Here is a 16,729-nt window from a genome sequence, read left to right as displayed (position 1 = left end):
GATTCCAGGCAGAAGAGAATGGTGTTATTAAATGTCAGTCAGTTTTTTTAGAAAATGTACTTTAAAATATTCTTTAGATAGTCAAATATATTTGATCATAGGGCTACATTGTAGGGCACACGGGGGTCAGATGAAAAAATGAGACTCTTCTCACATTTGTCAATTCAAATATAAATATAATGAATATTTTATAATATTTATATGTAATACAAGCATATATAATCCAAATACCTATATCTATCTATATTACATATATATATTTAATAAAGGTTGGACCCTATGATCTTGGAGATATTTCCAAGCTTAATGATTCTATGATTCCATGAAATAGCAGTTTGGATTTTGCCCTAGCATAAATATTTAAGATTTTCTGTTAAAAAAAAAAAATTAAAAATCCTAATTAGTCATTCTCTCAGGATAAGAAAGCTGCTGATGTTAGGAAGTGAGGTTGTAACGAAGCTGTTCAGTGAAATGGTGCAATTTAAGGTGTTTAGTAAGTACAGAGACATCAAACAAGAAATAAATGAGTAGGAGATGAAGATGAAGTAATTACTATGATGATTACATTTGAGTCCAATCTGTGTGAATGCAGAGTGCTGCACGATGGGGAAAGAAATGATTTTCGTGACTTGAACTTGCATTATAAGATTCTGGGGGAGGCAGTCTCCCACCAGGATCTCTGGGTGGCTGCGTTTGGTACCAGCTTGCTGTGGTAACAGATGGAGGCTTGTCCAGTTAAGCATCCTCTAAACACGGTGGTATTATCAGTCCAGGACTTCAAATAATCATCTTTGCTTCTTTGTTGTTTGCATTAATTATCTGCCTGTTAGCTCTTTGAGCAGAACTGCAGGTGAGGCTGCTTAACTGTTTAATTTCTGCTGTCTCCCTCTCTCTCTATATGTATTTATATATGGCTCTCTGTGGCCCCTTGGGGAAAGCTGACCTGTGCTGGAAACTGGACCCAATTTCCATCTTCTGTGAAGTGGTGGCAAGAGTGGCTGAGCCCTTATATTGCAATTCAGATCTGATCCTACTGAAATGCTCCTGAGGAGGAGGGAAAGCTACTTCTGGGTGACAAAATGCTCTGCACAAAATAGGAGCAATAATAGTATCAGTCACAGTTTTGTATGACTTTTGCATTTGAATGAGGCTCTTTGCCTTGTTTGTGAGGGATGTGGGCAATATCAAAGAGCTGCCTTTTGTTAGTGATGTGTTAGAGTGTCAGGTAAGTCAGAGGCAGTGCTGGAATGAGAAACATGAAGAGTTAAACTTTTCAAGAGGAGGCCTTATATCACGTGTGACTGATTTTTCCAGGCTTTGCTTCACAGGTATTGTGTGTGCTGCTTGCAGCAATTGGGGCACAGAGAGAACCACTCTGACTCTTGCTCAGAAAAGAGGTTGTGGTTTGTGGGTTTTCTGCAGCAGTTGTTAGTTTGTCAAAAGCAAACTTCAAACTCTCGCCCCAGTATTCACAATCTAGTGTTCATTTTCATTTTAATATGCTTTTGTTGCTGTTCCTAGTGCTTTACCTGCCCCTGTACCACTTTGGCTCAGAACTCTCCCTCCACAACATCCAGTCCCCTCACTGTTATTATAGCGACAGCCCAGGAGCCAGGTTTGGGTGCAGCTCCAGGAACAGGAGTGATGTGGCAGTACTGCGATCCCCAGTGTGTGAGATGCCAAAACCAGCAACCTTCCCACCTGACACTTGGACTGTTCTGTGGTATCTCTTGCCAGCAGCCTTGAGTTATTCTGTTCTCTGTGTGCTAAGAGACCTGCTTTGGTCTTTTGCTGTACTCTCTGACCCTTCTGACCTTTGCTTCTTCCATCTTTTTCCTGTTATGTGTTTGTGACGCTTTGTGCAGCAAACGTGGGACCAGAACAGTGATGTGGTTGAGAGGAAGGGGGGGACCACCAGCCCTTGAACTGATCAGATGATGCTTAGTTTAGGTACCCTGCAGACTGCATCTTCCAAGCCCCAAGGACATCCCTACCCTGCAGAGATCAGATCTGCTGCAGGATGGGCATGGGCAGGGCAGTGAGATATTAACGAGCCTGATCCCTCTACACTGTTTTGGTTTTTGTTTTTGCTTCAGGAAAGAGTAAACTCTTGTCTTTAACAGCCCATGTGTGATTGTGGCAGGGGGTGGGGGAAAGGTGGCACATGCCCCAAAATAAACAGTGGTAATGAAATGGTAGATGCAATCAGGTGGATGAAAGGTGCAGGAGGAGACAAGGAGGTGGTACCTGGGCTGCCAATCAGCTGCATTTCAGTGGAATCTAGAGAGTTATCCTTTCACAAACTTCTCTGTTGGTTCAGCTCCTGGGAATAAACTGCCTTTGTTCCCAGCTGCACTGAAATGTTTATTCATTAGATTCTAATAAAGAAAGTCAAATCTCATATCCCTTAATCAGTGTTGGTAACTGAATGCTATTAATTAATTACTCAATACCTGTTAGCTTGAAAAGCCACGGAGGCCTTTAGTGACAACAGCCTTCAGTTTATGCATTCGTTCTGTAAATTATTAATAACTACTATTGATCCTCTCCCAGCTGATGAAATATTTGTCTTTTTCTTTGAGAAGCAACTTCTTTTTTTTCTTTAACAGATAAACCAGATTTATTTAGGAATTTTGTTGTTTATTTTTCCTCCAGAAGCCAATCTCTCTTTGTAAGTTGTTTGAAGGGGTTGTCCATGTTTACATACCATGGCTATTTCTGTATTATGTTCTTCCTTGGTATCTTCAAATATTTTTGAGTTTAGTCAAGGCCACTGATCCAGCCAGATGTTTTTGCAATATAATTTCCTCAGTAGGAAGTATGGAAAGACCTTTATCAGTTTTATTACTGGTTTTCTCACCAATACTTATGTGAAAACCCAAGATAAATAAGCCCGTGAAACTAGGGAGAAAAAAAACGGCAGGAGGGTATGATGTTTTAATGGAAACATTTTCAGCTTTTCTTCAGAAAATGTCAAATTCATTAGATAGATAGGTCTACACCATCGTAACTTTTTTCCCTTTCTTTTATGTATTTTTTTTTTCACATGGGGAAAGAAAGAGCTTAACTGCAGCACATTGTAGCAGTTTCACTATAGGGCTACAGGACTGGGGTCTTTTACTCCCAGTCCACGAGCTGGGGACCAGAGTGTTCTGTAGCCTCTCCCCAGGACTGCTATATTTTCTTAATTTTCATTTCATTCAATCCCGCCACATTATCTTGGGCCATCTGTTTTTGCTGTCAGTGCTTTTTGCCATTTCTTCCATGGCTGCTTTCTGCTTGGAACAATCTGCTTGGATGACAACTCAAAAACTGCATGTACTAGGACACACAGAGGGAGCTGATTGCATTCTCATGGTAACAAGGCAGGGAGCCAGAAAGGATAGATAACTTCTGATGTATGAGTGTGGCTTCCAGCCTGGCCTCTTGCTGAACTTTATTCAACACATCCTGTTGGTTCAAAAGGATGATACAGCCTGGTAGAATATAACACTTGTCCTGCTAGAAATCGGCTAAAGTAAGAATCTTGGTTTATTTAAATCTCAGTTTGTGTGCTGAAGTAAAAGACAGGAATGATCTTAGGAAGTTGAAAGGTTGTGGGCTGGATTCCCTCCATGTGCACCCCTTCATTCCCACAGCAGTTTGACACACTTGCTGCAGGGCTTGACACTGGTATTTTCCACTGCAATGGTGAGGATTTATGACATCACAACTAAAAAAAGATATTGCCTCCTCTATTTTTACTGTTCCTTCACTTGGGTATTTTAGCTTCAAGTGTCGCAAGATGGAAACAAAATGTATTAAAAAATAGATGAGGAAAAAACAATTTTTTGGGGTAGACTTACCCATAGTTTTAATTCCTGTTGCCACACACAGCTGCACATTCTGTCTCTTAGTCAGACCACGTGTTCTTCTGGAGATGAACCCTGTGACCTGACTGTGTGGGAACTTTGCTACCATACTTCAAAATATTCAGAACTGGAAAGCAGAGACATAGAAGAAGTGTCAGGAAAACTTCACAAATTTAGGACAGTCCTAATAATACTTCTTCCTTTTTTTGTGGTTGTTGTTGGGGTTATAAAAATCAAAATGTTGAGGAGGACAGCTTTCTGTTTACAAGCAGTAAAGTTTGTAAGTTCTCTGCCTGGTTGAGTGACCATCACACCAAGTGCTGGCTGATGCGTCAGAATTCCTGAGCATGTGGTGCAAAACTTACTCTGCACAAGTAAAAGTGAACTACAAACTGTTTAATTAGGTAGCTTCAGGTCCATGTAATGATTACTGGGTTTTGAAGGTTTTAGTTCTACCACCTCACCGCTCTAACATAGTGTCTGAATAAAAAAAAATCAGACTCTGGATGGGCAGCTGTGAGAGTATTTATGATCAAGTCACAAAAGCTGTGTAGTGCATGTACTTAAAGCAGTACTCTTCAATTGCTTTCCTTTTATCTTGTAGGTCTCTCAGCAGCCAAGCTACTGACTGAGTCAGGTTTGAATGTGGTGTTGCTGGAAGCCAATGACAGAGTTGGTGGAAGAACTTTCACCGTAAGGGTAATTATCCCCAGAGCCATTTATTTACTACTTATTCATACTTACAGTATGTGTGGGAAAGTCTCTAGAGTACCAACAGGTGGGAAATTTCCTGATGTTGTACCAATAAGAGTAGGGAAAGACTGGCATGATGGTGGGGACAATATTTCTGTGATCTTCGGGCTCTGGAGTCACCTGTCTGGGAAGGAGAGCACAATGAGCTAAGTTTAAAATCATTTCCTGGGGCAAGACACTGCATAAATCTCTATGGAAGGAACACTCATGAGGCCAACCATGCTGTGAAGAGTTTTGAGCTGAGCTGTGACATGGCCCATGCAGAGTGGTGTAGGGCAGAGGAGTGTCAGGGCTGGTTGGGAACTAGAAGCACCATGTCTCCCTTTACTCCTTTCTTCTGCTCTGTCTTGACGTGGGACACCCCCTCTCACTCTGCCCATTAGAAAACCTTGCCTGTGGTACTTCCTAGGATAGTGTGTTTTAAACTGGTCATTGGTGAGACGCCTGACTGAGCAAGGGCTGCACAAAAGTCTCTGACTCTCTCCTGTCTCTGCCTGACAGGTTTTTTCCTATTTTTAAGGCTGTAATGTACCAATGGACCACCTATTCTGGTTATAAACTCCGAATTATAATCAACATGCTGGTTATGAGCTCAGTAATCACCACACCAGAACTCTACTGGAGAATTTGTTTTCCACGGGGAGAAAAATCTTAGCCAAAATGCTCTGGGAGTATTTAATTTCATTCAGCTTGATTGCTCTTTTAACTTGTGTGCTATTTACAAAGGATTTATCTCTTTTGGTTTTTCTTTTTTTCCTTCCCTTTTGTGTGTGTTGTGTGTGATAAACCAGAATAAGCAAGTTAAATATGTGGACCTTGGAGGGGCTTACGTGGGGCCAACACAGAATCGTCTCCTGCGGCTCTCTAAAGAGCTGGGAATAGAGACATACAAGGTGAATGAAGTTGAGCACCTGATACACCATGTCAAGGTAAGAGACACTCTCAAGCTGCTGCTGCAAACCTGAACGTTGTAGTCATGTCCTTTCTCCTTGTTTTCCACTCTTGCTGCCCTGGAGAATACCTGCTTGAGTATGCAGCATCTGAGTTTGTGGGTTAAAAAAATAAGTGTGTTGATAATGAAATCACCAACAGATTACTATACTAGTACAAATTATGACATGCACATGTGTTTATGTGCGTACCCTGTGGGTGCATCCTGTTAGCTCATGCCCTGGTTCAGGTCTCACCTCTTAACTGAAAGCTCTCAAAAAACTTCCTTGTTTGAAATGGTGGAACTGTGACTCTTCTGTGCAGGTCAGCTCTGATATGCACTGCCCAAGGTGTCTGAAAATCCCTTTCTGAAGTCCTGGATGTATCTCTAAGCAGGCTGAAAGTCTTTCAGGATGGGCTTCCTAAACCAGAGACAATTATTATGCTGACAGAGAGAAATGTGAAAGTTTGTCTGGTTTTGCTGATGGGGAGACTTTACATACAGAGTAGCAAAATAGTAACTGTAAAAGGCTCTGGGAACCAGACAGTCTTGTGGAGGCAGATCTGAGCAATGTGTTCATGGTCTGAAATAGAACAGCTATGGCAAAGCTGTTAAAAAGCCCACTCAGTAGTCATCCTCCAAAAAAAGAGCATCCTTTCTCCTTTCCTGATATAGACCAGTGTTGCACTTGCACAGAAAGGAAACTTTCCTGGTTAGACCACAAAGTTAAGTCTGGGTTTCATTATATGCTCAGGAAAAGCCATTGTGCAGTGACTGGCAAAATATTTGTAGCTGATGTTTGATCAAAGGTCAGAGAAGACATTAAGAGTTTTTAAAACAGCAGTAGAGAAAAGATGTCCTGTCATGTTTTCCATTATATTTCCACTCAATTGTTATAAAAAAGAAGAGTGTTCTCAAAGTGATTTGCTATGGTTACTGTCTGTAATTACCATTTCTGTGGTAGAACTAACGGATACATCCACACTACTCTATTTTGTGTGCCTCTGGCATTGTCTTCAAAGCCAGCTTTTCTGTTTGTTCACAGTATTTAGCCTTTAAATCTCCCCAGCAGCGATAGGAGGTGTTGCACGAGGGGAAACATTTGACATGGCCAGCCAGGATGCCCAGCTTTTCAGGGCAACCTGCTGTCCTAGCATGGTGGCAAAATACTGCCAGAAATCACTGTTTCTTGAGGTTGTTCCCAGGCAAGTGTTGAAAGTCTCCAAGGAAAGAGATCCTAGATGCTGGTTGAGTACTCCCAAGCCATGCAAAGAGCCTAAAGATTGTATGGAGACAGTTTGTAGGCTCAATTGCCTGTAGGAGTTCCTGAAGAGAGAAGGAGAGAACTGTGTGCCAGAACTCCCTGGTAGCCAAGCAAGAGGTAAAGAGAAGAGAGAAATCCACACTCAGTAGCAAATCCTCTGCATTTCCTGATTTCATTCATTTAAAATTCTTTATTTCCATTTTTTTTTCTGTGCTTATAAAATTGTGGGGAAGTATTAACACAGTGAAATGATTACAGTTAAATAATTGGCATGTGAGCACTACATAATAAACATATGCACTGTCTTGTGGCCACATCTTCAGCATTTCATGTATCTTCAACACATTCCTGACAGGTTTCTGAGCCAGGTGATTTGTCCATAGTTTCCCTGAAAATGAACAGTGCTCATGTTCTCCTGGAAATCTAGGTAGTGCTCCTGAGTTGCAAATTCAAAGAACACAAAGGGCTGTGTCCCCTGTGTGAATTTGAATTCAGGTGCTGACCCAAGCTTTGTGACTGTGACCAAATGTAATTTAATTCTGGACCACAAAATTATCCAAGCCCAGAGAGGCAATGAAACCTAAAGGTTTTAATTCTTCTTTTGCTACACAAAAATCAGTGCATCTTGTAAAATCAGCTGCTGTTTTTACTTATACCCAAAGGCAAAATCAAGCCTTTCACAGTTAATTAAATTCATTTTAGAGGCTTTTTAATACAAGTAATATATGCAACTTCTTTGTACTACAAAATGAAAAGAATGCATTTTGTTGATCTCTGGGTGGGTCTTTGCTAATTAGGCTTTACCAACTCGATTGGGTTGCATGGTTCTTTTCTCCCTTAATCTTTTTTTTTTTTTAATGCCAGGTTCTATTGTGAGATTATTTTTGTCCATGCTTATATTGCATGTGATATCTTCACAGAAACTCAAAATTATATTTCTTGCCCTATATTTTTTTTTCTTTTCCCTCCACTTGTTAAGCAGCCTTTTTCATGGTCTTTGAAAAGTGATTAGTATGTTCTTTTCATTTTTTGTAAATACTGGTTCATCAGCCTTAGTGGGAAAATTATTATTGCTCTGTAAGTAGTAATTGGTAGGCAAATTGCTGCCTGAACACCATTGATTTTTCAACAGCCTAAATTAAATTAGGTTCATAAATCCAGATTTCAGAAGCAAAAGCAGAACTTTTTGAGAAGTCATCATCTGCTAACAGTTCTCCCACTGGACTAGTAGGCAGATGTAAAATCTGTAAAAATGCTTCTTAAGATGAGGTAACTTCCTAGCTGCCCAAGAGAGAATTCAGGGTCCTACCTTAGATATGCAAATTTGCAGCTTTTGACTAGTAGTGTATATTTTCCTCACCAAAATGAGAGCTTTTGTCTTTTAAAAAAACAAAGCAAAAAGCATATAGCCCCAGTAATTTTTATCATGTAACTGTCCCGGGAAAGACTGAAATATGAAAATGTGCCAATTATTGTGGGGGTTTAATTAACAAATTTTCCTTTAATTCATGCTGTACTTCCCTTCTGTGGAGTCCCATTAGATATGCCAGCTTTCTGCATTTGAAAACACAAATTTACCGAATTTATTTTCAGTTGTAATGCAGGTTCATTGTCCAAGATAACTGTGGAACTGGTTTGCTCTGCTATCCTAAACCTCTGTGAGGAAACATTTCTTTATATGGGTGATTTGCCCAATGAATCTTTGTACACGATTCTTTAATGTACTGTGAGGATGATCCACTCTTTGTCCAGCTATCGTGCCAACTGAACATCCTCTGATCCTGTTTTCTACCAGATCTTTTTATGGGATAATGCCATTGATGCTTCCTGGAAAATTCCTTGTTATAAAAAATGGTAGAAACATTTGTTTCTTCTAATCTCTGCGTTGTCTCAGGTCAGGCTGTGGATAGTTGGCTATTTTCACAGCCTGTTGAGCCTGAAACATTCCTCATGTGGTTGTAACTGGGTTGTTCCTTTAGCACCAAAGAGGCCCCATTGCCATGGCACCCATCCTGGGGGTCTTTCAGGTTGAGATGCTGGGGGTAACCTGAAGCATCCCCTCCCCAGTCACTGGATAAGTTCTTGACAGGCAGCTGCCACCACATCATTACCTCAGGGAAGTTCCCTGTAAGAGGATGGAGTTTCCTCGTGCTCATCCCTCTGGAGGTGTCTGGCTGCATGCCCTCTTGAAGTTTGGCACCACTTTCATACAAGGATAAATAATTGACAGCTCTGGGGAGAGTGATAATGTGAACCCTGCCTGCAGCACCTCATGAAGGTGAATATTTAATCCTCTGCACACAGTACTTTTAACCAGGACCCCAAATCTGCACTGATTTTGCCAGGTTACTTACTGATCTACAGTAGACTTGCAGAACAAAATTTTACAGCCCCCTTGGGTGTCATTCATTTTCATCACTATTGTGCTTATTAAAATGCAGTTTGCAGTGGTCTTGTGCATTAATTAGAAATATGATGGCCATATTGCATTGGGATTTAATTAGCAGCTGGCTAAGTGACTGCTGTATATAAAGCTACAGAATTTAGTGGTGTTTCTTCTGTGATATCTGTGATATGTGCATTGAGCGAAGCAATATGATTTATTTAAGCTTTTCACCTGCCTTGTCTGTAAGTCTAAGCTTCTGGCATAGTCTGTAGTATAGACCATAACTGCTTAAATGGATTTTTGAATGACTAGAATGACTGAAAGTGCTTTCATTGTTCTCTGTATATCTCAATTAGAGTGCAGACAGAGAATGGAAAGACTGTGAGACTCTCAGTAGATACCAGTTTAAGTGAGGTGGAATAGCCTCATGTCTTTTGTTTTCTTTTCTTTTTGCTGACAATTTGTAAACAAGAATTTGGGGACCTGAGAAGAAGACATCTGAATGTTGAAGAAGCTGGGCATCTGGTGTCTTGAAAGGGAAGCCAACTAAATTTAAAGACACTTAAATTGATGCAGAGCCTTGGTAGTTTCACATGTCATTATTGGAGTGCAGATCTGTTATTTTAACTCTTTACTGGAGACCAGGGGCAGACATTCCTGCCACAAAATGCTGTGCCATTATTACACTCACTTGTAGCTTCAAAAGTGAGTCTGAGGTTGACCAGGCTCAAGTTGGTGAAAGTATCTTCCAGGCCCCCAGAAGGGATATCCTCCAGTCAGAGAATGAAGAGCAGCTTTTGGCAGGAATATGGGAATACTGGACTTGTTTGGTCTCACTGGACCTGCCCTGTAAATAGAGAGGCATTTTCCCTTTTCTCCATGCCAGCCAGCTGGCAGTATTTGCAAGAAGAAACTTCCTAATTAGGGCTTTTAAAATTAAAATCTAGATCTTTGTATTACTGCATCTTAAAAGAAGCAATTACAGACAGCAAATCTGCAAAGTGATCTCTGTCAAGGGGGACTGTAAAGCAAGGTCTTGCAGAGGATGTTTATTGATCAGGAAGATTGAATGGAAGGCTGGAAGCTGTGACCTAATGGTAGCATGAGGATGAAAGCAGTAAGAAAAATTAACTGTGATTAAAGTATGCATTTCTTAATTAAATTTGAGGGGGGAAAGTCTTCCTGAGTCTTAGCTTACCCAGACTCCACGGTCTGTTTGTGAGGAGACGAGGAAAATGATCTGTGCTCTCACGTAGATTATTTAATGGAGACTGCTGGGAAAAAAGCTTCGATTGCATCTGACTTTTGTTTCCCTTGAGAAGCTCATTGATGTCTACAGGAAAACAGAATTAGAGAAATGTATATTTAATGCTGGAACAACTGGCTGAGCATATTGCGTTTCACATGTCTGTAAAATTTTATGTAAGTTTACATATTTTAGTGACCCCGAAGTCATGTTCTATGTAAACCCAGTGTTCTAGTGGTGGGACAGTGTGTCTACTCAGTTATACTGTGGGCAGATGCTCTTTTGAAGGCTTTCTTTCAAATGAAGATCCATTATCTTTTGTTTTCATTTATTTATGCCCCATTTATCTGCTTTTTAGAAGAGGAGTTTTTTCTTAAGACTAAATCAGTAAATACTGAAAAGTTTTCAATGATTTTATGCATTTTGTTGACTAGTTTAATTCAGGTGTTGAAAGCCATGTGCAAGTCCAGTATCAAAGAGTATTTAGAAACAAAATCCCTATAAATGTGTGCATCATAAGATACCTTAATATTTTTTTCTAAAGGTGTTTTTTGGTGTCTGAAAACAACAACAAAAAAAATCTCATTCTAGTAGGAAGGGAAGTTAGTTAATTCTTTCCAGAGCTGATTGGAACAAATAGTTATGTATATATATATATATATATATATATATATATATATATATATATATATAGTTATATATAGACTTTAAATTCAGAGCAGATCCTCAATTCCACTTTCTATATCACTTTGGTAGTGTTTCTCTCATTCTTCTTTTTTCCACGTATGACAAGTATTTACCATATTGTATGACTGGTGTGACAGAGTGAAGGTGGACTTTATTTCCATAATACAAGAGAAACAAGTTGTTCCCAATTAGCTCCTTTCCTTCTCAGGATGCATATTTCAAGTCACTGTGTCTGGCTCTGCAACACTTAAAATGGAATTACTTTTTTTAATGAAATTCCCAAGATATGTTGGCATCCACAGCTGATGAACTCAAATTAAATATTGAAAGATATTTGGAGGACATTTTGGCGTGTCTTAATGTTCTACCTTTGCACCATCAGTTATAATTTTTTTTTCTGCTGCAATTATATTTTCTAACCTATGATTTTCTTATCTTTAGAGTATTATAGTAACCAGCCAAGCATTTAAAATCCTGAGCAGTTTTGCAATGATGGGAACATTAATGAAGCTCAGCTCCATTACAGTTTCTAAGTAGGTTGTAAAATCTCATTTTGGTCCAGCTACTTTGCATTTTTTACTTGAAAATTATGATTATACAAGAGGCTTAGTGTCAAAAATGCTTTGTTAGATGTTATGAATTTAAAAGAAAGAATCCCTACCAACTAACCAAAAAACCCCCCCAAAAACAACAAACACACACACACACACACACACACACTCTCCCCTAAAATAACAAATAAACACACACAGCCTCCCCAAATAAAGCAAAAACCACCCCCTGAAAAACCCCAAACCTAAATTATACTTTTCCATAAGGCAGCAGATGAGAAACAGCATCTGAGACAGGTACAGAGGTACAACCTGAAGTGATGCTTTTCTCTTTCTGATTTTCATTGTCACAGCTTGGGGGTCTTACATTTCCTGAGCTATGTATGAATGACATTACTGGGATTTTAAACTGGGAAAGCAGGGTGTGTGTGGTGTACTGTGAATCAGCAGAGGGCACTATGTGCCAATAAACCTGTGTGGCTGTGAATTAAAATGCAGAGACAGTCTTGGTGAAGTGAGCATCAGTTAGTCCAGGGTTTAGATGGTTTAGCTGAGGGAATATCTGTGCTCCGTGAGAGCTGACTTTATTTATAAGATGTTTATACTGTGCTATGAAAAATGCATGGATCATTGTCACCAGGGTCTTCAGTTCACAGTGCTTGCATCTCACTCTGGCACTACCTGGGTACATAAAGTTTAGGGGAGCCTGAAGTTGTCCTGGGCCTGCAAAAGTAGGTTTTTCTCCTGAGAATCCCACTCTGCATTGAGATACTGATATTTCCTGGCAGTCCTTGTTCAGCTAAGCATTTTCTCACTGTCACCTTCACAGGAGAAGGTGCACGAGATCTGGTCTCTGTGCACCCCTGAGTGCTGGGGCTGATATTCAAGGGGCTACTGGTAATCAGTTGTCATGTTATGGGTTTTTTTCCCCTGTATTAACTCATTTCTTATGTCAGCTATTTGACCTGAAACAGAGCTGATGTATAAAGAGATATCATTTCTGCACGACTTACACGGGTCCATTGTGACTCAGCCAAATATTGGCTGACATGAAACAGATGGCTGAGAAAAATCTATTGGGAATTGTAAAGTTTGTGACAAAAACTGGGTTTCTCATTTCCCTGCTGGTTTATTCCTGGGACAGCTGGGTTGCACGAGCTTCCTCCCTTTAGTTTCAGCTTCTTCAGTGAGCTTTATCCCCCACTGCAGCAACAGCCTTTGTGAGCAGCAAGTGATCCATGCAATGGCAGGTAGATCTGCAAGTGCTGATGCTGATGTTGGGTTTTTTGAAGCATTGCAAGTGGCATCATGAAACCACTTCTGAAGTTTTATAGAAAAATAAAAAAAGGGTAAGAAATCCTTCTGAGCATCATAGAACTGGTGTTGAAACCATATGTCAAATGATTGGAAGGGATGGTTTTTCTTGGCTGTTTTATACAGCTGTGATTTAGGTATAAAAAATATTTGGAAAGGAAATGTTTTGTGCATCTTGGGGCATGCAAGCGCACTGTTATTCTTTAGAGATTACACATCGCCAGGAGGCACAGAGAATGCTATTCCCAGCATATAAGTAAATTTTGCCTAAATATCAAAAAGGTTTTCGTGTTTGCAAAAATGCGAATTCAGCACAAGTGCAGCTGAAATGTTTTGGTTTGTTGGTAACTACTCAGAGCCATCTGTAGTCTTTCTTTGCTGCTGCTATTTTTGTTTCTGTGTAGAGCCTAGTCTGGCATTCTCTTCTCAAACAAAATTCTGATTGACAGCTCCTGGAGTTCTGTTTGTGCAAGAAATAAGGATCAAGCCTTAGGAGATGCCTTAGGAGCTCTTGAGAGTAACTTTCAGAGGAAACTCGCTAACTTTGATGGCTGCTTTTATTTTTTTTCAGGTAGAAGTTTGTTCAATTTCTTTAGAAACATATCCAAGGTTTTCCTTCTGGCAGTTCAAATGCAGTGAAATAAAAGAACAGTAGAACAGAAATATGGTTTGTGTGTCTCTTAGCCGTGCGCTCATGAGGAAGCGCTGCTGGGAATTCATAAGACTTGAGTGAACTCAGAAGGGATAACTGGGTAAGGGCTGCCTCTGGCAGACCGGGAAGCTCAGAACAAAATCAATAATTAGAATAACCCATTCTGATGCTGTCCTGGTTTTCTTGAGCACAGCAGTATGCTTGTTTCATAAACCTAAACTTGGGAAACAGCGGGTGCTTGAAACCAAACTGATAAGCTCTAGCTTTGGAGTGCTTACAGGATGCTGACACTAGTGAGGCTCCAGAGTTCAGAAGAAGCCACAGTAAAACTGACTTCTTGAGGCCACAGGACCAGTTAAGGAATTTTAATGTGCCCCAAATATCTAAAAGGTAATTTCAAGCATGGTTCAGATGTTATCACCTGGAACGGGAAGGCACTTGGTCTGAGAGGTTTTGCTCTTCTCTCACAGCCAAATATGAATTGATGTGTGCCCCAGGATAAATTGATTCCATGTGAAGAGATTCCATAAAAATACCCAGATGTTCATGCTGGGACCAAATGCCTCTGATGAAGCAAGCTTTTTCTGTTCATCTTAATCTACAAGGATATATTTTCCTGATTCCAGATTTTGTTTTCCTGATTCTAATATTTTCATACAGTTGAGCACAAAAGATGTAGAAATGCACTTTGATTTCATGCTGAATGAAAAAAAATATAAAGACAGCCCTCCATTTTCAGGTTGAACATGTTCCATAATGTTCATCCTTAAATTGAAAGTGCTAGGTTTCCAACCTTGGTGCCTCTGGCACATGAAGTGATTGGAGATCTACTCTGGCTATGAAAGAACTTCTGATTGAGAACTTCTAAAAATTTGGTTTTGACATTATAAAGAGCACAGTTTATCCTCCAAAGCACTGCAGAATTTAATTTTTGCCTTGTAGCTGCTTCTTGTCCATTTACCAAAGAATTAAATCTTTTCCTCTCCATTTTGCTTTCTTCCTAACTTTCATTGCCTTGGTGTTTTTGACAAGGATTCCATTAGAGTCTTCTGTCCATAAAGACCAGGTGAAAAACCAGTTTGTTCTTTACTTTTTCTGACCTGCTTGGGAGTTTTGTAAACTAATTTTCTCTTATTCATAGTTTTGATTTTCTTCTTACTGATTTCTGAGTATGCTTCTCTTTGAATTAAGAGTCCTCAGAGTTATAATCCAGCATTTTTCTAAGTTTCTCATTCTGTTATTTCCAAACCAAGTTTTGAGGGCACCCTTTGTTCCCTTTTGCTGTATCTTCTGGTGCTTGCAGACACCTGCAGATTTGAATAATGTGCTCTCTGTCCCTTCTTCCACAGTATTATTAAAGAGGCTAAATCAAACCAGGCCTGACATTTCTTTGATTAAGTGGTCTTTGGATACTTCTCTTCAAAAAGACACTGTTGTTGTTACCTGGTTATAAATATTAAATCTTGGTGCAGTATGATTTGGTTAAGCCAGTGTGAATACATTTTTAATGATGGATTGGTGTGGCACTGCATCCAATATCAATTAAAAGTTAGTACTTCTACTGTTTGACATTCATGCTCACACAGTGCATGCTTAAATACACAATTTAGTGTAGCTTTCAGAAAATCAGCTGTGGCATGCAATATGGCCTTTATCATTTATCTATCTTATGGTCTCCATAATGCATTGTGAAAAAACAAGTACCCACATGATGCTAATGAGCCTTTCTTGGTCAATTTTAAAAGCTATTAGGCTGCCATCCATATAGTCAGCCAGAGAAATCCAGTGTAAATAAAACAGCTCTACAAATTACCCATTATCTTCCACTCTTAATTAAGCTAGACTTTCTGCATATCTAGTAATGGAGATTTAGATACAACAAATCTGACTATTAAATGTGTAATGATGTAATTTGGACATTGGTATTGGTCACACTGTCCCACTCTAATTTACAGCTAGGGGTCTTGGGATGGAAGAATAATAAGAATAATGTAGCATTAGTAAATGCTACATTTTCTGCAGGGCTGTTTGTTTTTAAATTACCTGGGACATTTTTATCCCCAGGAAGATCTCTGAGCTATGATTTAGTGTATAATAAATATTACCACAACTACTTTTGTCTGATTTTGAAAGAAAAAAAGCCAAAACCCCAAACTGCTAAATGGAAGTAACAGCTAAGAGGTAAAAAATAATTGAAATACATAAATACATAAATAAATAAATATCTCATTTTCAGTAGTGAATAGCCAATTTTTCAATTTAGTCAAGCAGTGTTGTTTCATCTCTTTTTTTGTTGTTTTTGTTTTTTGTTTTTTTGGTTTTTTTTGTTTTTTGTTTTTTTTTTTTTTTTTTTTTTTTTTTTTTGTTTTGTTTTTTTTTTTTTTGTTCTGCTCTTAATGACTCAACTGCAGGGTGTTAGTTTGGTTGCCCAGAAATGCTGAATGTGAAGCTATGGAGGTAAAGTACCAGTTCTGCACTGACTTGCTAATTCAGCTGTGTATCACACCTGAACTGCACAAGCAGAATGACAGGAATAACAGAATAACCACCTGGAGGTGGTTTCCTGGGATCATGTTCAGGTAGCCTCTGAGTATTTCCAAGGATGGAAGGCACCACAACTTCTGTGGGCAATCAGTGCAGTGCTCGGGCACCCTCATGGTGAAAAAGCATTTCCTGATGTTCAGAAGGAACCTCCTGTGTTTCACTTTGTGCCTCTTGCCCTGTGTCCTGCACACACAGACTGTGACCCATCAGAAGCTGTCACATGAATGGATTCAATTTGTGCTTTTTGTGAACACTTAACCTTTTGATGCTGTTTCCCACGCATGAAACCCATGATTATGGTTATCTTCTGGGGTTTTTAATGATGTTTTTGTTTGTTTTTCATCTTGTAGGGTAAATCTTACCCCTTTAAAGGCCCATTCCCTCCTATGTGGAATCCCTTGGCTTACCTGGACTACAACAACCTATGGAGGACCCTGGATGAAATGGGAAAGGAGGTATGGCATGAGGCACTGCAGCTGAATTAAGTTCACTGTGTTACCTGCCAGAAATTTGAAGGCTGAATTAGCAATTGAAGACAAGATTATTTATA

General features: G+C 39.5%; 1 protein-coding gene across 1 annotated transcript in view; it reads left to right on the top strand.

Moving 5' to 3' along the window:
* The window catches only part of LOC134057930 (amine oxidase [flavin-containing] B-like), a 45,668-nt gene that overhangs the window by 13,040 nt on the left and 15,899 nt on the right, over positions 1–16,729 (top strand). Inside the window, exons 3-5 of the mRNA XM_062514971.1 lie at positions 4,456–4,550; positions 5,396–5,533; positions 16,530–16,634. Coding sequence (XP_062370955.1) covers positions 4,456–4,550; positions 5,396–5,533; positions 16,530–16,634 — 338 coding nt within the window. The remainder of the gene's footprint in view (positions 1–4,455; positions 4,551–5,395; positions 5,534–16,529; positions 16,635–16,729) is intronic.

Source organism: Cinclus cinclus, chromosome 2 (assembly GCF_963662255.1).
Source record: "Cinclus cinclus chromosome 2, bCinCin1.1, whole genome shotgun sequence".
NCBI classification, from domain to species: Eukaryota; Metazoa; Chordata; class Aves; order Passeriformes; family Cinclidae; genus Cinclus; species Cinclus cinclus.
This window is presented reverse-complemented; position numbering and strand designations above follow the sequence as displayed.